This window comes from Emiliania huxleyi (assembly GCF_000372725.1).
Source record: "Emiliania huxleyi CCMP1516 unplaced genomic scaffold EMIHUscaffold_87, whole genome shotgun sequence".
Lineage (NCBI taxonomy): Eukaryota > Haptophyta > Isochrysidales > Noelaerhabdaceae > Emiliania > Emiliania huxleyi.
Genome location: NW_005195508.1, coordinates 159,899 through 179,918, shown reverse-complemented (window position 1 = coordinate 179,918; position 20,020 = coordinate 159,899). Strand labels below are relative to the sequence as shown.

The window sequence follows — 20,020 nt, the reverse complement described above, 5'->3', positions numbered from 1 at the left end:
AAGGCGTCGGTGAACAGATCGCTACTCGCGAGCGTGCTCGCCCCATTCAAAACGACCGTAGTGGTCGGCTACCGCATCTTCTTCGACTGGATACTCTCCGTGATCCGGGAATCAACATATCAGGCCGGACGGGACATGGATGCTGTCAACAAGAGCATGCTTGAGAGCTTGCCCTTATCACGCTCGCTACATGCTATGGTCATCTGTAAAGTATATGGAAGATGTGCCCTGGAAAAAGTATACTATGGAGAATCCACTGTCTACCGCTCCTGCGATTACTTTACGGATTGCAGGGCAAGATCCATATACTTCACAGATGACGTCATGCGTGCCTATGCGCAGCATTTTGACGACACCCGCCTCCTGCCGATTGGTTCGCATATGGTTAAGACCTTTGTCTGCTCCTTCATGAGTGCGCCTCTAACTTGCGCCTCTCTGCACAAGAGGCCAGCCAAGATGATGAACGTGAGGGCGCTGCCGCCTCCTCCTCCTCCTACATCGGGACTGGACGCTGGATTGTGCGCCTCTCCGGGTGGTTGCGTTCATCCGGATGTTCGCAACATGCTGCTTGCCCGTGCCTACAGCAGTGCGATGGAACTCGCGCCGTTCCTCACCCTCCAGCTAAATGAGACCGAACTGGGCATTCGGTTGGACGCCCTTGGCCTGTGCTTTTGTGCACCGCGGCGGAAGCCGGATCCTGCTCCGCGCCTGCGGGCTCCGACTCCAGGTCGATCGCATGGGCCCTCCCCGTGGCGTCACGCTGTTCCCAAGCCGCCCTCGTAGGGGTCGCTTAGGCGGCTCCCGTGTGGTGTACATGTGTCCGTGTGCGAGCTCTAGAATTTTAGCAAAGACAAGTAGGTAGGTAGGTAGAAAGGTGAAGAACAGCCAGGCTCGGACTGGACACCAACGCGGTATGGGTGGACGCTTGACAGATGATGACGAGCCGTATAGCAAAAAGAAAGCCGGGGCCGCGCCCTCCCTTCCCTCGCGCTCAAAGCTGGAGAAGGCAGCCGTTTGACGACAAGCCGGCACTTCGCCTCTGCACGCCTCTTCATCGCCCATGGACGCCACCTTCCGCGAGGCCCTGCTCACCGCCCCCGACGAGGGCTTCTCCCTCTGGGCCACCGGCGACCGCGCCTCGCCCGAGTGCGAGCAGCTCGTCGCGATCGCCGAGTCGCTTCCGCTTCCCACGCTGGTGGCGGCCCATGCCGCGCTCGCCTCGGCGGCTTCGGCGGCGGAGCCGGTGTGGCGCGAGCTCGGCGCCGCCGGCGTGACGGTCGGCGCGTTTCTGGGCGTCACGTCGTCGCTCATGGCGAGTTCCGATGCCGACGTCGCCGCCACCGCCGCCGCAATCTATCTTGCGGGCGCGCGGTGCGCTGGCGCTGTCCCGTTCGGCGTGCTCAACCCGATGGCCGCCTTCGAGCTCTCCAAGGCGGTGCGCACCGAGGCCTTCACGCGGCTGCGCGGCGCCGAGGCTGCGCCGCCGGCAAAGTCAGCCGGCCGCAAGTGCGTCGGGTCTCCCTGCCCTCACTTTCCCCACGCCCTGCCCAACCGCACCGTCCTCCCTTCCTTCCAGGCGCGCCAAGCCGGCGGCGAACGAGGACTGCGACTCGGACGAGGAGGGCGGCTTCGGCGGCAGCGCCAGGGCCGAGACGCGTGCCCTCGTCGCTCGCGAGCTCGTGCTGCTGCTCGAGCAGGCGGCCCCGCCCCCACCGGCCCTCGCCCCACGTAGCCCCACCCCCACCGGCCCTAGCCCCACCCCCACCGGCCCTCCCTCGCCCTCACCGCCCCTCCCTCGCCCCCACTGCCGTCTCTTCCCTCCCCCGCGCCTCTCCCGCACCCCACGCCCCTCCCGCCCCCGCAGGTCCCGCTCCGCGCCCACTCCGAGGTCCTCGCCCAGCTCGTCGCCGCGCTGGTCGGCGCTGCGGTCAGCTCGGCGCATGGAGGCAGGCGGGCGGCCCGCGCCGGCAAGGCCTGCGGCGGCCACTTCGAGGCACTCTCCCTCTGCCTCCGCCCCGAGCACGGCGAGCCGGGCGCGACTGCGCCGCTCGTGATGCGCTCGCTGCTGCCTCACCTCTCCCTCTCCCCGAGCGGAGGCTCTGGCACCGCCGCCCGCGAGGAGGCGATCTCGGCCACATCACCTGCCGCTACCCTTCCCCGGAAGCCTTCCTGCAGGCTCCGCCGCCGCCGGCAAGGAGGCGATCGCGGCGCAGGCGGCTTGCGTCGACTTTGTCGTCTCGGCCGCCGCCGCCGCCGCGCCCGCCGAAGGTTCTCCAGCGGACGAGGCGGCGCGCTCGCTGCTGCTCTCCATCCAGGCGCTGCTCCAGCGAGTCGCCCTCGCAGCGCCGGACCGCGCCGAGCCGCGCGCCGCCGTCTGCGGGAGCGTCGCCCGCCTGCTGCGCGGCCTCCCCCCCGCGGTGACGTCGCGCTACTCTCGGTTCGTCTGGCGGCTGGCGCACGTCGCGAAGGTCGGCGCGCGCACCGTCGCCGTCGAGATCGCGGCCGCGATCCTCGAGCTCGGCGCCGAGGGCTGCGACGCCGCCCTCGCCGCGGAGGACGCGCCGCAGACTCTGTGGAGGCTGCTGCTGCTGCGCGCGTCCGACAAGGCGCCGGGTGTGCGCGCAAAGGCGGTCGGCTGCGTCGGCCGTGGCCTGTCCACGACAGGTCCGTGACGGGGCTAGCGCATGTCCGACAGGCGGTCGGCTGCCTCTCCTCGCTGATCGCCGCCTTGCACACCCCCGCCGGAGCGCGCCTCCTCGCCCTCGTGCAGCAGCCGCCCGCCCTCGCCGCAGCGTCGCCCGGCGGCGCCACCCCCGCCCTCCCCTCGCCACTCGACGCGATGCCTCCGCCGCCGCCGCGCCGCGACTCGGAGGGCGGCCGCTCCTCGATCGGCAGCGCTGGTACCCCCGCCGCCGCGACTCCGGGCGGCGACGCCTCGCCCTCCGCCTCGCTCGTCTCCGCCGCAAAGATGGAGGTGTGGCGCCCTCCTTCCGCCGCCCTCCCCCCCCCCCCCCCACACCCACCCACTCACCTCCCCCCCCCGGGCCAGGCGTCGCTCGCCTCGGTCGCGTCGCTGCTGCAGTCGCGCTGCGCCGACGAGCGGCCTGCCGTCCGGCGTGCCGCCCTCGGAGCCATCGAGGCGTACGGCCTTTCGAGCAGGACATGTCCGAGACATGTCCGAGACACGTCCGAGACACGTCCCATAGGCGTACGGCCTCGCGAGCAGCGACGGCCTCTCGCCCGCCGCACTCGCTGCGGTGGAGGAGCGATGCCGGGACGCCTCGCCCCTCATCCGCAAGCAAGCGGCGAAGTGCCTCGCCGCCCTGCTCGCCGCGCGGCCCTCGTCCCCCGCCGAGCGGCGCGCGTGGATCGACGGCTCCCTCCCTCTCTGCCGCGACTCGGAGGCATATCTCCCCATATCTCCCCATATCTCCCCATATCTCCCTCCCTCTCTGCCGCGACTCGGAGGCGGCGGCTGTGTCGAGCCGCCACCCCGCCAGCCCCTTCGCACACCCCGCTCACGCGCGCTCGGGTCGGCTCGCCAGGCGTCGGTCAGGCATATCTCCCCATATCTCCCCATATCTCCCCATATCTCCCTCCCTCTCTGCCGCGACTCGGAGGCGGCGGCTGTGTCGAGCCGCCACCCCGCCAGCCCCTTCGCACACCCCGCTCACGCGCGCTCGGGTCGGCTCGCCAGGCGTCGGTCAGGCATATCTCCCCATATCTCCCCATATCTCCCCATATCTCGCCAGGCGTCGGTCAGGCATATCTCCCCATATCTCCCCATATCTCCCCATATCTCCCCATATCTCCCCATATCTCCCTCGCCAGGCGTCGGTCACGGACGCCGCCCTCGACTCCCTCGAGGCGCGCTGCTCCTCCGCCCTCTCGCCACGCCCGGGACACGTCCGGGACACGTCCATGACACGTCCATGACACGTCCATGACACGCCTCCTCAGGAGCTGCTCCTCCGCCCTCTCGCCGCCGCCGAGAAGAAGCCCTCCGAGGCCGCCTCCCTCCCGCTCTGGCCCCTGCTCGAGGACCTCTCCGCCGCCGCCCTCCCCGCGCTGCAGCACGCGCTCGGCGTCCTCGCCGCGCGCGGACGCACGCCGCCCGCGCTGGCTCGCTCCGTGCAGGTACATCTCGGCCACATCTCGGCTCCATCCCGGCTCCATCTCGGCTACATCTCGGCTCCATCTCGGCTCCATCTCGGCTCCATCTCGGCCGAACGCACATCCCGCTCCGTGCAGGCGCTCCTCTCTCCCTCCGGCGCCGGCTGCGGCGCGGTCCGCCCGCCCCTGTGGGCGATGCTGCTGCAGCTCGCCCAGCAGAAGCCAAAGGGGCGGGAGGCGGTCGACGCAGCGGCCGTGCTGCGCTGCTGGCGGAAGGCTGGCGCGGCGGACCCGGCGGAGGCCGCCGCCGCTCTGCGCGTGCTGCTCTGCCTGGCGCGGCGGGGCGCGCTCGAGGAGGGCGGAGGGAGCTGCAGGGCGAGCTGCTCTGCACGCCACGTCCGTGACCCGTCCACGACACATCCCGCAGGAGGGAGAGCTGGAGGGCGAGCTGAAGGGCGAGCTGCTGTCGAGGCTGCAGCAACCCGACTGCGACACCGAGACGGCGGCGCTGCTCGTGCAGATCTGCTGCGCGCTCGGAGGCGACGGCTGGGCGGAGCCGCTGCGGCACGATCCTGTGCTGGGGGGGCAAGGGCCTCCAGCCGCAAGCCTTGGCGCGAACGCTTGTGACGCCGCTGTAGGCGGGCGTGCGCCGAGACGATCAACGCCGCCGCGGTACTCTTCCCTCACACACACTCGCTCACGACTTCGACCCGCGACGTGAGCTCCTCCCCCCTGCCCCAAGCTCCTTCCCCCTGGCCCCAAGCTCCTCCCCCCTGGCCCAAGCTCCTCCCGCCTGGCCCAAGGTCCTCCCCTTGCCGCGAGCGCGTGCGCGGACCTCACCGCCCGCCTCCCTTCTCCCCCCGCGCAGGTGCAGCGAGCCCTCGTCGTCTACGGCGAGCTGTCCCTCGAGGAGGAGGACGCAGCCGCCTCGGCCGGCTCGCGCGCCTCCGTCTCCGCGTCGACAAAGGCGGTCGTCGCGGCGGCGACTGAGTTTGCGCACGGCGAGTGCGACCCCGCCCTCTCCGCCACCGCCTTCGTCACGCTCGGCAAGCTGTGCATGGGCTCGGCGGCGCTGGCCAAGAAGCTGCTGCCGATGTTTGTCCGCGAGCTCTCGACCAGCCCGCAGTGGGCGGTGCGGAACAACGCGCTCGTCGTGCTCTTCGACCTCGTCAAGGCTGCGCCGCCTCGCCCTCCGCTGCGCTCCCTCCCCTCGCCCTCCCCACCTGCCGCCAGCCCGCAGGCGCACACGGCCCTGCTCGACCGGCACGTCGGCTCGCTCGGGCTGGCGGTGTCGGACGCCTCGCCCGTCGTGCGGCACCAGGCGAGTCTGGGGTAGTAGAAGTAGCTGCTGTCTGCGCTTAGGAGCCGTCTCTGTGCCGCGTCGTCTCGCCTCCGCCGCAGCCCCTCGCCCCGCGGCGTCGCCCCGCGGCTTGCAGCGCACGGCCGCTGCTGCGAGCAGGCGATCCTGCTTCTGACGCAGCTGCTCCTCGAGGACTACGTCAAGTGGCGGCCCTCCCTCCTCCGCGCCTTTTGCCGCTCGCTCGTCGACGCGGAGCCGACGCTGCGCGCGGCCGGCCGCGCTTGCCTCTTCGACATGCTCCTCCCTCGCTCGCCCCACCTCGCGCTGGTGCCCACGCCTAGACACTTCCTAGACACTTCCTAGACACTTCCTCGACACCTCGCGCTGGTTCCCGCGCCGCCCATCGCGCCTCACCCCTCTCGACTCGCACCCTGCCCTCCCGACCCCTCGCGCTGACCTGCCCACCCGCCGCCCTCCCCCGCCCTCCCCCGCCTGCCGCGTGCAGGCCTCCTCTGTGCCCCTCCTCTTCCAGCGCTGCAGGAACCTTCTTGGAACCTTCTTGGAACCTTCCTGCAGGCCTCCTTTGTGCCCCTCCTCTTCCAGCTCAACGGGTGCACCGCGCTGCCCGCGCACGCGACGCCGCTGCCGCGCGACGAGAAGGAGGCGGCTCGAGGGAGGGGAGGAGGCACTCACGGCCTCTCGGAGGGGCGCTGACCTCCCTCCCCTTCCGCCAAAGGCGCTCGACCTATCTGGGGCGGAGCAGCAGCGGCCGCGGCTGCAGATCCTGCGCGCGCTCCTCTCCTCGATGGGCGACGAGCAGCGGCTGCAGGCGACGCCGAAGCTCTGCCACGAGGTGCTGCTGCAGGAACCTTCTTGGAGCCTTCTTGGAACCTTCCTGCAGGCGACGCCGAAGCTCTGCCACGAGGTGCTGCTGCAGGAACCTTCTTGGAGCCTTCTTGGAACCTTCCTGCAGGCGACGGCGAAGCTCTGCCACGAGGTGCTGCTGCAGGAACCTTCTTGGAGCCTTCTTGGAACCTTCCTGCAGGCGACGGCGAAGCTCTGCCACGAGGTGCTCGCGCCCGTCCTCGACGGCGCCCGCCGCCCGCCGCCCGCCGCGCGAGGGGGAGGAGAGGTCCCACGGCGGAGGCGTCGCGCGTAGGCCAAATGGAGCTGTCCGCCGCCGCAGTGCACGCCGTGGTCTCCGACTCGCTGCGCCTTCTCGCGTGCAAGGAGGCCAAGGTGGGCTCCGGGGCGGGCGCCTCCGCCGACGAGCCCGCCGAGGACGGCAACGCGGCGGCGGCGGCGGCGCGCGGCAAGGTCCTCTCGCAGGTGGCGCGCAAGGCGACGGTGGAGGCGATTGTGCCGATCGTGGTCGAGCTCAAGCGGCACCTCGAGGCGGCGCACTCGCCGCTGCTGCGCGACGTCTCCCTCTTCGTGCGCGAGCTGCTGCTAATGAACTAATGAACTAATGAACTAATGAACTAATTAATTAGGTCTCCCTCTTCGTGCGCGAGCTGCTGCGCGACCACAAGCCGCTCCTCGCCGACATCCTCGCGCGCGACAAGCAGCTCGCCACCGAGATCGAGTACGACATGAAGCAGCTCGACCGGCGAGATGCAGCCGAGATGCAGCCGAGATGCAGCCAATTTCGGCCGAGATGCAGCCACGTGCGGCCGAGATGGAGTACGGCATATGCGCCAGCCCGACGCCGCAAAGGGGCGGCGCGTGCTGCCCCCTCTCACCCGGAGGAAGTGTCTAGGAAGTGTCTAGGAAGTGTCTAGGAAGTGTCTGCGGCGCGTGCCGCCCTCCTCTCACCCGCCGCCCCCTTCCCGAGCAGGCGCAGCTCCTCCATGGTCACGCCTGCGCCGCGGGGCCTCCCTCCCCCAGCAGCCGACCAGGCGGCGCGGCGCGACTCGCTCGGCGGCGCTGCGACGCCAAGGCGGCCTTCTTCCAGCGCAAGGGACTCGGCGGGCAGCGTCCCCACGCCGGACCGGATGCGAGGCGCGCTCTCCGTCCCAAAACTGCGCTCGCAGCGCTCGAGCCTCGGCGCGTCCGGAGGCAGTCGCGCCACCGCGCTCGCGCCCTCGGCGCCGAGCCTCGTCAACCGGCAGGGCGGCGGCGGCTCGCCGCCGCCCAAGACGCAGTCCGAGACGCAGTCCGAGACGCAGGACGTCCAGATGGCGTCCCCGTTCCGCGGCCAGCCGCCGCCGCGTGTGTGGAACGTGTGCCCGTCGCCCCAGGCGAAGGGCCTCTTCGACGCGGTCGCGTGAGAGGCCGCGAGGTGGCGCCGACAGCCCCGACGCATAGAGCCAGGGAGGTGGCGCCACGACTGAAGGGGGGGGGGGGGGGGGCATGTGCAGTGAGTGGCCAGGGATGGCGCTAGGAACACGCGACACCGCCTCCCTGCTGTGTACTGAGGCCGTCACTGAGAGGGTTTGACGTCTCTCGTTCCGCTCTCGGCAGACTCCACACAGCCGAGCGCGTCAGCAGCGTCAGCGCGGCGGCCCCGGCGGTGCCGGCGCATCCAGCCCACTCGCTTGCTTTTTTTCGCTCCAATCCTGCGGGGATCTGTCAGTAGACCGGAGGGCTACGAAGCCTTCACACTCCAAGGGGCTGCATCCAGCCAAGAGCCATCACTATTTTGACCATAGCGACCATACACACCCACCTGTGCAGTCTTTCGTTTTCATTTTCTTGCATAAATTTAGCGAGAGCGCCGTAGAGTCTACGTTTTATCTTTTAAGAGGTAGAGTATAGAGAGTATGCCCACGTAGGCCGTAGCCCCCCAAGCCCGTACATGCCGTAAATCGATGTAGGTGCGTAGACCCTACTATTCCGGTGCGTACGTCCTCTAGCTTCTCACGGAGGGCCACGCATGACCACATGAGCGTTCGTGTGAAGCTCAAAGATGCTTGGAGACGCTCACCGCCCCGTGTCCACCCCCCGCGAGGCGCGAGGTGCGGCTATCATCAAGACAGGATGCCGATCGGCGGGCCCGGAGCCACCCAGCAGCGTCAGAGCGCCCCCCCGCTCCCTCGCCTCGTCGGCGATCTCTCGCCGGCAGCGGCGCATCAGCTGTGCGTACCACATCGCCTCGCTCCACGCCCGAAAGGTGCGACGCACCAAGTGCGTGTCGCGCCCTCCCGCAAATTGGGCCAGCAGCGGCCGCAGACGCCTCCGCCTCGCAACCTCGTGCCGCCACCCGCGAAACGCGGACCCTGCGAGCAAGCGCGTCCACTGCGCAATGGTCCGAAGCGCGACGGCGCACAGCGCGGGCCGCGCAGCCAAGCTACTCCGCGCGCGCTGCAAAGCCGCCTGCTCTGAGCGCCGCGCCGCGCGAGCCAAGGCGGCGTGCGAGCGGAGGGCCCGCACGCAAGAGAGGGCCACGCTCTCGAGCCAAGCGACGCGCAGCTGCGACACTGCGGACCGCACAGCCGTTCCTCGGAGCCAGATGCGCAAGTGACGGCGCTCCGATTCGAGGCGCGCCTTGCTGGCGACGCTCTCGCTCGCTAGCCGCATGCGCCGCCGCAAGCTCACGAACAAACGGAGCAGCGGCCACGAGTGCCGCAAGCGCCGCCGGTCGGTCGCTGCAGCCACGGAAGCGGTTGCGAGCACGACTCTCCGCTTCGCCGCCGCCTGGCGGGTCAGGCGGCGCAAGCCTTGCCGCAGCCGCACCCGCCCCACCCGGCTGCGCGCCATCGCCACCGCGGCGGCCTCGCCTCTCCGCCGCGCCGCCGCGTCGGCCCACGCCACGAACGTGCGCGTCGCGACCGAGTGGCGGCGGCGGGCCTCAACCTCGCTGGCCGCCTCGCGCCGGGCCGAGAGAACCGCGGCGGCGCACGCCCAACGAAGGAGCGAGCCTCGCCGCGCCGCAGAGTCGGCTCGCTCGCGGGCGGACTCGGACGCGGCCAGCCGGCGGGCGGCGCGCCCCAACGTGCAGAGTGCCCGTCGCTGCGCCCGCCAGAGGCGGTCCACGCGCCACCGCCTGCGCGCGAGCGGGTGCGCGAGCGCCCTCGCCCCCCACCTCCGCATTAGCCGCCGCAACGCCGCCTGCTCGAGCCGGCCGGCGAGCGCGGCCAGACGCGGGTGAGACTCGACGCGGCGGCGCCGCCTCCTCGCCTCGGCCAGCGACACCCAGCACGCCCACCCGCGCCGCGCCGCAAAGAGCGCGGCGGCGGCCCGCCGCCTGGCGGACGCGGCGGCGTCGGCGGCGAGGGCGACAGCGCGCCGCCTCGCGGCCTCCTCCCACGCGGCGACTGCTGCGCGGAGCAGCCTCCTCGCCCAGAGGCGGCCGGGGCCCGCCTCCAGGGCTGCACACTGCGCCGCGTGCCGGGCGGCGCCTTCTCGACGGCGGGCAACGCCTCGGGCCAGCCTCGGCCACGCCCGCCGCAGCGCGAGGCAGGACACCGCAGCGGCGGACCGGAGCGCCAGCCTCGCGGCGGCGGACCGGGCGGCAGCTGCAGCGCCGGCGGCGGACCTCAGCCGGCGGAGGCTGGCGCCCTTTGCGAAGAGGTGGGCGGCGGCAAGCCGGCGGCGGGCGGCGCCAAGCGAGGCTGCCGCGGCGCACAGCGCCCACAAGTCGTGCCGGCGGCGGAAGGCGAGGGCCAGGCGCTGCCGCTCGTGCCGCTCGGCGGCCGCGCGCGCCGCCGCGAGCAAGGCGCGCAAGCTGCGCCGGGCGAGCAGCACTGCGCACCGGACCGCAGCCTCCCTCGAGGCGGCGGCGCGGGAGGCCCACCTCGAGACAGCCGCCTTGAGTCGATGCCCGTCGGCGCGGCGGGCCAGCGCCCTGCAGGAGGCGAGCTCGGCGAGAGCGGCCGCCCCCTGCGGCCGAGCCAGCAGCGAGGCGCGGTGCCGCTCGCGCGCGGCTGCCGAGCTGCAGCCGTGGCCGTAGCCTCTCCCGATGCCCTGCACTCGGTGTCTCGCCACCCTCCCGCGCCGCCCGACGCTGCTGCCGCCGCCGCCGCCTCCGCCGCTGCCGCCCCCGAGGCCCTCGCGCTCGAGGTGTCGGACGAGCGAGCGGCACGCGTGTCGGCTGAGCAGCTCAAGCGCGCGGCGAGAACGGAGCTCGCGGATGGCAAGGGCAGCGGCCCACACGTGGCGCGGCGACGGCGAGTGCAGCGCCGCCCAGCGCCAGCGCGACCACAGCGCGTAGAAGCGCTCGAACTCGCACCATCGCAGCAGCGCCGCGGCAGCCTCAGGCGGGCGGCTGGCGGCGTGCCACGCGCGGAGTGCGTGGCGCAGTCTCCTCCGCTGCCCACGCACAGCCAAGCGAAGCACGCCCGCCATAGCCTCGAACCCCATGGCCTCCGACCCGACAGCCGCTTCCGCTGGCCCGCGGCGCGCAGCGACGTGGCGCGCAGCAACGTGGCGTGCAGCCTCGTGGCGCGCGACCCCGTCGAGCGGCCTCCTCGGCCTGGGAGTGACGGCTGCGCTCTCGCGACCAGGCGTCAGAGCGTGGCAGCTGGCCGTCGCATGATTGGCCACCTCGCCTTTTGACAACGTTGTCCTGTACCCTCGGGTGGAGCTCGCAGGCTTTGGTGTCGGCGGCGCTGTGGTCATTGCGCTGCGGCTTCCAGAGGTGCACTGCCTGGGCGTGCTGTGGCACGAGCCATTGCGCGTGGCAGAGCCGTGTGGCAGGCGGCAGGCGGGTGAGCGATCAAACAGCGCAGCGTTGTGTGCCGCGTAAGAGGCGGCTGCCGCGAGCGTGTCGCTCACACGCCTGCGGTTGTCTGCAGTCATTCAGCGGTCGCGTCGTGCTGACCACGACGGTGTGCTCCGCCTCGCACGCAGCTGCACCACGACGGTGTGCTCCGCCTCGCAGCGCTTGTGGTTTGAGCACTCCACACACAACAACAACAACAACAACGACCACAGTGGGTTGCGGGCATTAAGACACATCATGTACATGTACATGTCCATGTGCGCTCAAGGGCGAAGGGGGGGACCCCTCGACCGGGGGAGCGTGTGTGTGTGTGTGTGTGTGTGTGTGTGTGTGTGTGTGTGTGTGTGCGTGCGTGTGTGTGTGTGTGTGTGTGTGTGTGTGTGTGTGTGTGTGTGTGTGTGTGTGTGTGTGTGTGACTCACTCACCAGCCAACAAGCGGAGTTGCGTGGCGACTGAGGTTTTCTTTTTATGCCCTCCGGTCGCGGTTCACCCCTCGGCCACACCCTCGGCCACCCCTCGTCCACCCCTCGACAGGGACAGACGGCCATAGTCTGCCGAGTCGCTGACGAGCGCGGTGCTCGTGCCGGAGGGGTCGAGATCCATCCTGGCGACCACCGGGGCCCAGCTACGCGGCGCGCTGGCCGCGCGGGGTCTGCCCCAAAAGCTCCATGCACATGTCGAGGTTTAGGTTAGTAGTGTATTAAAATACTGTGAGGCATATCGGTTCCCTGGGAGCCGCTGAGCGCGGTGCAGGGGGCGAGCCCCCGCTGCGCAGCCTCACCGCAGTGCACTGCGCTCTCCGCGCCCCTGACGATTAGTGAGGAGGTGGTGTTGCACAGCATGGAGCTCGGCGAGCGTTTAGCGAGCTTCTCAGCTAGAAAAATAAAGGCTCCGCATGGGTACAAAGGAGATATTTTTAAGGGGACACAGACATGTCACTCTCCTCATCCCTCTCGCTGTCCCATTCGCTGCCACTACCGGTACAATCGCGGCATCCGGTCCTACACTCCCAGTGTGAGTACTGCTCGCGCGCGCACTTGCACATGTAATCATGATCTATTGGACAGTGAGAGCGGCACGGGTTTTGCATGTCCTCGCTGTCAAGGGGCGCAAAGTCCGTGTCGTAGGCAAGCAAGAATGTGGACTCGAGCACCAAGCAGTCACTGCATGTTTCACATCGGTGTAGCACCACGTGCACGTCGGGCAACGGCAAGTATACCTCCTCAGCTCCTGTCACGGGCACGATCTCCAGAAGCTTGTGTGTGTCGGCCGTTGTGAGAGGCTCTTGCAGGTGGAGGCGCTCAAGCATGCGCCGTGCAATCGTCTCCGATAGCTCAAACCTGCGCCGCGTTACCTGCCCGTATGCGTTGGGGGCGATTGCCTCCCGGCCGAGCTCGTAACGCGCATCCGGGTGCGGAGGCAGCAGCCGCACCCACGAGCCCACGCGCACGTCGCCTCCCGCCATCGCCTCGACATGCTCCGGCAGCGCATATGTCTGCCGCTTGACGAGGTAAAAGCTCTCGCCCTCGAGTCCCCAATGCTGCCATGGATGAAAGGCGACGACAGTGCCTAAGTGGTTCATGGCTCGATCAGGCTCGTCCTCCAAGTTGCTGCCGTGGTGCATGTCCACGAGCTGCCCGACGCTCGGCCACGGCTCCACCGCGTACGGCGAGAGCAGCACCGGCTTCTCATCCTCGCTCCCGTCGAGCAGCACTTGGTGGTGGTGCTTTGGCTCCGTGATTGCCACGCGGCCCGAGGCGTCAAGCTCCAGGCTCATGATGTGCCGCGGGTCGTTTGGCACCGGGTCGGGGAAGCACAGCTGGCCGCGCTCCAGCATGGTGCCGCACTGCCCAGCAAGTTCTCCCTCAGATACACGCACGCGCTGGGGCACGAACAGGAAGCGCTCGCCGAGCAGCCGCTGCTCCTCGCGCTGGCGGATGGAGGCAAAGCTCTCGCCAAGTGGCGGGCGCGCCTTCTCCCTGGCTTGGCGGCGGTGCTGACTGACGACTTGGCGGCGGCGGTTGGCATCAGCCTTCTTGGCCTCGGTGCCCGCCTTCTTGCGCTTGGCCGCCCCGCTCTCATACTGCCGCTCGCTGCGCTCCCTCGGCTGCCTGTTCTTCTCGTGCTGTTGCCGCTGCCTCTTCGCCCGCTCCTTCATGATCGCAGCACGTGCGGTCCTCTCCTCCTCGCTCGCATCTGCCGACAGCTTGGGCGGCGGCGGCTGGTCGGGGTCGGCGTGGTCGATCGAGCCACTGACGCTCGAGTCAGCCATCCAGCCAATGGATCGCGAGCACCACTTTTTTCGGGGTGGCCCTGGCACTCGTGTCGGCTGTATGTGTCTATGTACGTGCGAAGAATTAATGTAGGGGGTGGGTACCATACGAAGTAAACTTCTCCTTTGTACGATAAAAAAACGACCCTTGATGTTCGCGGCAAATCTGCCCCCATCGGCTTGTGCGTGAGATATATGGCTCCTCGTGCCGGGCTCGCGCTGCCCGGGGGCGGCATCTTCTTCTGGTGGCAGGCCGGCGCTCTGCACGAGCTCTCCTCGCGCTACCGGCTGAGCGAGGTGCCGGTGGTCGGCGCGTCGGCGGGCGCCCTCGCCGCAACGATCGGCGCCACCGGCGTGGACGTCCCAACCGCCTTTGAGCTCGCCGCGTCGCTCGCCGAGCGGAGCGGCGCGTGGGAGCGCGGCGCGTGGGGCCTGGTGGGCGTCTGGGGGCCGATGATCCGCGAGTGGCTGGACGAGCTGCTGCCCGCCGACGCTGACGAGCAGTGCCGCGGCCGGGTGCACATCCTTGTGAAGCGGGCGCCGCGGCTCCGCGCGCCCCGCTTCGAGCCGCTGCTTCTCTCCGACTACCGCGACCGAGACGACCTGATCGACGTCAACATGGCGTCGGCACACCTCCCGCTATTCATCGATGGGCACTGGACCGCGCGAGTGAGAGGCATGCGCTGCGTCGACGGCACCCTCTCGCTGCGCAAGACCTCGGCGGAGAGGCGCGTCGTGCTCCCGGGCGGCGCGGCGGCCGTCCGCCTCGACTCGGCGGCCGACGCGCGGATGCGCGCGCGGTACTCGAGGCGGGAGGACTTTGTGCGACTGGCGAGCCGCGACGGTGTGGCGGAGATGATGGAGTGGGGGATGGCGCACGCGCGAGAGATGGAGCGGAGGGGCGAGTTGGAGGCCCTCGAGCCTTTCAGGCTGCCGTGACGCAGAGCGACTCGTACCTGTGCACCTGGGGTGGAGGTCACATTTATTTTTTCTCACACCATGTGTGCAACCCGCACAGGCTGTGGCCGCTTTCTGCTGTAAGCCGAAAACCAAAATTCTAAAAAGAAAAGAAACACACAAAACTTCTTACATGTTGTGGTTATGACCGCGCAAGATATAAAGGGTGGCTAAGGGCTCTGCCCGCAAGGCGCCCGCGTCGCAGACGCGGTACCATATTGACAAATCTGCAATATAACCCCACACGAACAAATAGCAAAATCCGAATACCGTGCAGAAACCATGTGATCTCTCAGCCGAGGACGGGGGCAAGTCTTCAGCTGGTGCTAAGACATTCGTAAAATTGAAGCCAAGAACGTCCGCCAAATCCGTGCTAGTGAAACTAGCTGATCGAGCCCATCATGATTATGGAGAAGTCTGTCCGCGCCTAAGGATTCTGCCTTTCCTATATTCTGCTCTACCTCTCACCAGATTCCCCTTCCCAGGTTCCTCTTCTGCTCAGATATTCTGATTCTCTTCCCAGACTCTCCCATCTTGGCCCCGCTTTCAGCTTCCTGATTCTCCATTCTCGTTTCCTCCGCTTCCTTTCCGATTCTTCTGGGGCAGCCAGAGCCAATTCCTGATTCTGCTCCCCCCTCCCGATTCTCCTCTCCCTCTTCCTATTCAATACGGTATTTGGCTATTCTTGATGCTCCATTTGATTCCTGATTCCTGATTCCTGATTTGTCGGCTCGCCCACATTTTGGACCTGGATTCCGATTCCTGATTCCTGATTCCTGATTCCTCGGAGTCACGCATTTCGGCGCGTGAAGTTCAAATAGGGACAGTTCCATATACACGTGCGGGTCGACGTGCGTCTTCTTGTTACATATATTTCCGGGCTTATCACCGACCGGGTTAATACTAACCCTACCTTTTCTATTCTATCGGCTCGCTGCGCTCGCTCTAAAAACGAGCACGCTGGGGCTGCGCCCCATCTCGCCTGTCTACACGTTCACCTTTTGACCGGTATTCTGATTCCTGATTCCTGATTCCTGATTCCTCGGAGTCACGCATTTCGGCGCGTGAAGGGTGAAGTTCAAATAGGGACTCGAAATAGGGACAGTTCCATACACACGTGTGCGTCTTGTTACATATATTTCCGGGCTTATCACCGACCGGGTTAAGACTAACCCTACCTTTTCTATTCTATCGGCTCGCTCGTGCGCTCGCTCTAAAAACGAGTTCTCTGGGGCTGCGCCCCATCTCGCCTGTCTCACGTTCTAGCACAAGCACCCAGCACGAGAGACAGCAGCCTACCCGTTCTACACCCACACCGCCGCGGAGCTGCCTAGCTGGCGGGTGCATTCTGACAGCACCAACGACCTTGCGCGGTCGCCGCAGGCCGGCGCCAAGCTGCATTCTGACGCCAGCATGCCGTTCAAACCCCGGCACCAGGCGCCCGCGGGAATATCGCTGGGAGACCGCCTGGCCAGAATTCAGATCGGCCGCGCACTGCTCTGCCTCCAACATGCCACCGCCTTTTAGCTCTCTGACGCACGTGTGATGAGCCGCCGTTCAAAAGAGAAAAGTGACTGTACTGTGCTGAGCGCGGAGCGCACTTCGATGGCAAAGTGGGTGGCGCGGAGGATACGGCGCGTACGGCTTTACACAGGAAGCGTGAGAGCGTGAGTGGATACCGCCCCTCGACGGGCAAAAACAAGCTAAAACAGGAAAAGGAATCACAGCGCTATGAATTTAGCTGCGCAGGAACAGATCCCAACTGTTCACAGTGGGAATGAGAGAGAGTCGTCTCTAACGTTAGCCCGTCGTTGCGCATAGCGGTCGGTAGGCTCGGAAGCCTCACAGCATGTTACATGAAACGCCCAGACAACGCAGCGCAACTCCTGGAAGTGGGGAGCGCGTCCAACCCTTGCCGCTTGAGCCGAACTGCAAGTTGCTCGTCACCTCTACACCACCGGCTCCACCTCTGGCACCTGCTCCAGCTGCGAATCCTCCTCGGTAACGACTGGGTCGGACGTCGTCGAGCCGCGAGGCGCGGTAGTGAAGCGCCCGATGTTCGAAAGCGAGTCGCGGATGCTCGAGCGAGCGCTCACCGGGGTTGCGCCCAGAGCCTTGGCCAGCAGCACGAGCGACACCTGTGAGACCGGGGATGCAAGTCAGTCGCTTCAGGAGCAGGCGGGCGCTGTGGCAAAGGTGCCGCCGGGGGAGCGCACCTCATGGTGCAGGCCGGGGAAGCAGGCAGTGGCGAGGGCGTCGTAGAGCCCGCCGTTGATGAGCTCCTGCGGCGGCGGGGAAGGGGGGCATGGAGCGGGCGGGAGTGGCATAAACGATGGACCGCTGATGGGCAGCGTTCCTGCGGCGTGGTCTCAAAAAACTTGGCGAACTCACAGCCGCCGCGGTTGAGGTCGTTCTCGTGCGCCATGACGATCTTCAGCCTGTCCTGGCGCGCCTGCTTGACCTGCTCGGCCAGCCTCTCGTCGGACCAGGTGTCGGCGTTCAGATAGAGAAGCATGTGCGTGGCGTCGCCCGCCTCCTCGGCGGTGGAGACGGTGAGACCGGAGAAATTGGTGGCGAGCTCGGTGGCCAGCTCCTCTGCGCCCTCATCGAACGGCGAGGCCCAGAGCACGACGGACTTGGAGAAGGAGATCGGCTGGCCCTGGACCTCGCCCGGGATGAAGAGCGGGAGGGAGGTCAGGTTCGAGTAGTTTGGCGAGCTGAGGAGGGGGAGGGTGAACTCGGAGAAGGTCCTCCCATCTGCGCTTCCAAACAGAATCTGATTCTCAGATCCGAAATTTGCGACAACGATGTCCATGAACCCGTCCGAGTCGACGTCCGCCACGGAGGTTGACCGAGTCATCCTGAACCCTCCAGGAAGAATGGCGGCGAAGAACGTTCTCGTATCCGGAGTGCCGAAAAGGATCTGGTTCTCTTGTCCGTCATTGCCGACAACTATGTCCATATAACCGTCGCCGTCGACGTCGGCAACAGAGGTAGAGCGAGTGTCACCGCTTTCCCCAGGCAAGGCCGTATCCTGCAGATAGTCTGAGATGGCGCCAGCAAAGAAGAGGCTTCCGTTCCAGGCAGCTGGCGGAGGCAGAACATTGCTCGGAATCCCAGTGCACACCACTCGGTCCGGCGCGGAGCAGTCTGGAACAGGCGCGTAGGCAACCGGCAGTGGGAATCGACGACGGCTAATCGAGGGTTGTTCGGGGAGGTTCAGAGCAAGTGGAAGAGAAGGAGCTGGTGGGGAGGCGGGCGGAAGAGGGGGGTGGTGCGGGCTCGGCGGTGGAGCCGGTGGTGACCCGGGGGGCGACGGTGGCAAGGCCAACTGCTGTTGGAGGGTCACCCGGAGCGATTCGACGTGCATTGCATGCCCCTGATAATCGCAGCATTTGGCCTCGATGATGATCTGGTCGCCAGCTTGGATGCCCGATGTCCACGTCCCGACTCGTTGATACTCCGAAATAGGGCGTGCCGAATTGCTTCCCGAAATCTGGATGTCAAGTAGGTTCACACGCAAAATGACAGAAAGGGTCTGTCGAGGAGCAGAACCGACCACAAAGACAGGCTTTGCTCCGCTTGGAGGTCTCGCGATTGAGATCCGCAAGCCTGTACCCCATAAAGAACCGCCCCATCCCTGGTCTCGCCAGCGAAAGGAGAGCTCAAGAGCTTGCCAACCGTCGGCGGCGTCGATGACGCAGTACTGCATCCATCCATCCGTATTGCTTGTCTGATGCAAATCAGGGCACGTGGCCGCATGGTAGGGGGCTGATGGCGGCAGTGGCGGAGATGATGGCGGAGGCGGAGAGGACGGCGGAGAGGGCGGCGCGAGGGTGAAGGTCTCGCTGCCGGAGGATCCGGCTTCGAGCATGAACGTATAGCCTGCACCCTTCCACTCGTTGCCGTTCCAGCCGTCGCCGTACGAGTCATACATGTCGAGCGTGCACTCGCCGGGCGGCGCGGACAGGGTGCCGGAGTAGGGCGCCCCTCCACTGCGGATTAACGCGCCGCTGCACGTCAGGGTCCACGACACCTCGGACTGCCAGCTGCCGCCACCCACAGTGACGAGGAACTCGACTGGTGACGGAGAGGGCGGCGGCGGCGGCGGCGGCGGTGACGGTGGCGGCGGAGAGGGTGGGGGCAGAGAGGGCGGCGACGGCAGAGAGGGCGGCGATGGCGGCGGCGGCGGCGGCGGCGGCGGAGGTTTGGGCGGGTGCGCCGGTGAGGGCGGAGGCGGCAGGAACGGTGGCGACGGTGGCGGCGGCGGCGAAGGCGGAGACAGAGGCGGAGACAGAGGAGGCGGCGGCGGCGGCGGCAGCGGCGGCAGCGGCGGCGGCGGAGGTTTGGGCGGGTGCGCCGGTGAGGGCGGAGGCGGCAGGAACGGTGGCGACGGTGGCGGCGGCGGCGAAGGCGGAGACAGAGGCGGAGACAGAGGAGGCGGCGGCGGGGGCGGCGTCGGGGGCGGCGGCGGATATGGCGGCGGCAGAGAGGGCGGTGACGGCGGCGACGGCGGCGGCGGCGACGGCGGCGGCGGCGGTGGTGAAGGTGGCGGCGGTGGAAAAAGAGGCGGTGACAGAGGCGGCGGAAGCGGCGGCGGCAGCGCCGGCGGTGGTGACGGCGGCGGCGGTGGTGACGGCGGCGGCGGAGAGGGCGGCGGCAGAGAGGGCGGCGGCGGCAGGAAGGGTGGCGACGGCGGCGGCGGCAGTGAAGGCGGCGGCGGAGACAGAGGCGGGGACCGAGGCGGGGACAGAGGCGGCGGGAGCGAAGGAGGCGGCGGAAGCGGCGGCAAAGGCGGTACATTCCACTCGAGTACAAAGTCGCCGCTGCCGGACGAGTATGCGTCCACGATGAAGAACGCCGTCTGAGTCGAATCCTGGGTGTTGATCCACGAGTGCCGCAACGTGTCTGGGTCGTCGGTACATGCGACGGAATTGGCGCCTGGGCAGCTCCCGCCCCATCGCGTCTCGTGCCTCGAGTCGTACGTGTTGGACGTCATTCCGATGGTGAGCTCACCTCCTGCCGGCACCTCGACGTAGAAGATCTTCTCGTTGCCGGAGCCGCCGCAGGATGCGCCATACGTGTTGGGAGCGCCGACGGTGCTCGATGACAGCGGAGAGGTTTGAGCGGAGAGGTCCAGCGCCGCGTCGCAAGAGGACGGCGGGGGCGGCGGCGGCGGGAGGAGTGGCGACGGCGGCGGCTCGCCCGGGCAGGTTTTGATGGTCACGTCGTTGAAGGAGACCTCGCACGACTCAGTCACAGTTTCGCGCACTTCGAAGGCATGTGTCTCCTTGTACATAATGGTATCAACCATCTCCATGTAGTAGTCGTCAGCGTTGGCCGGCACTGTCATCTTAAAAAAGCCACCGCCACCCGCCATACCAAAGAGAAGATCGTCGCTGCACGTCGACGTCACGCGGAAAGACATCTTCCATTCCTGGCCAACCTCCCAAGTAGCTGAAAGCGTCGAGAGGGCGCTCTGGCCCCACACGTCCGCCCATGCATCTGCCGGCATGCTGATCGAGCCCGTGCTGCTCCACTCGACGTTACCAAATCTGCAAGCCAGCGGCGGCGGCGGCGGGTTGGGCGGAAGAAGCGGTGAGGGCGGAGGCGGCGAAGGCGACGGAGACGGCGGCGAGGGCGGTGAGGACGGCGGCAGAGGCGGCCGGAGCGGCGGGAGCAGCGGGAAAGGCGGGAAAAGTGTGACATTCCACTC

The 20,020-nt window shown here is 67.7% G+C and overlaps 4 protein-coding genes across 4 annotated transcripts; 2 read left to right on the top strand and 2 right to left on the bottom strand.

Moving 5' to 3' along the window:
- Nucleotides 1-1,060: 1,060 nt before the first annotated feature.
- On the top strand, nt 1,061-7,683 carry EMIHUDRAFT_107073 (hypothetical protein; the record flags this gene model as incomplete). The annotated part of the gene is made up of 17 exons (XM_005758298.1): nt 1,061-1,506; nt 1,577-1,679; nt 1,865-1,927; nt 2,196-2,630; nt 2,696-2,974; nt 3,050-3,175; nt 3,207-3,551; nt 4,541-4,687; nt 4,982-5,401; nt 5,573-5,740; nt 6,150-6,266; nt 6,315-6,338; nt 6,387-6,410; nt 6,459-6,545; nt 6,644-6,847; nt 6,907-6,998; nt 7,251-7,683. 17 exons carry the CDS (start codon nt 1,061-1,063, stop codon nt 7,681-7,683), a joined length of 3,513 nt encoding a protein of 1,170 aa, XP_005758355.1.
- A 652-nt stretch (nt 7,684-8,335) lies between these two features.
- Nucleotides 8,336-8,932, bottom strand: EMIHUDRAFT_219622 (hypothetical protein; the record flags this gene model as incomplete). Its single annotated transcript, XM_005758297.1, has 1 exon — nt 8,336-8,932. The coding sequence occupies one exon, from the start codon at nt 8,930-8,932 to the stop codon at nt 8,336-8,338; it is 597 nt and encodes a 198-aa protein (XP_005758354.1).
- Nucleotides 8,933-10,171: 1,239 nt separating this feature from the next.
- Nucleotides 10,172-11,099, top strand: EMIHUDRAFT_219621 (hypothetical protein; the record flags this gene model as incomplete). The annotated part of the gene is made up of 3 exons (XM_005758296.1): nt 10,172-10,261; nt 10,415-10,832; nt 10,945-11,099. 3 exons carry the CDS (start codon nt 10,172-10,174, stop codon nt 11,097-11,099), a joined length of 663 nt encoding a protein of 220 aa, XP_005758353.1.
- An 892-nt stretch (nt 11,100-11,991) lies between these two features.
- Nucleotides 11,992-13,347, bottom strand: EMIHUDRAFT_219620 (hypothetical protein; the record flags this gene model as incomplete). The annotated part of the gene is made up of 1 exon (XM_005758295.1): nt 11,992-13,347. One exon carries the CDS (start codon nt 13,345-13,347, stop codon nt 11,992-11,994), a length of 1,356 nt encoding a protein of 451 aa, XP_005758352.1.
- Nucleotides 13,348-20,020: the final 6,673 nt, after the last annotated feature.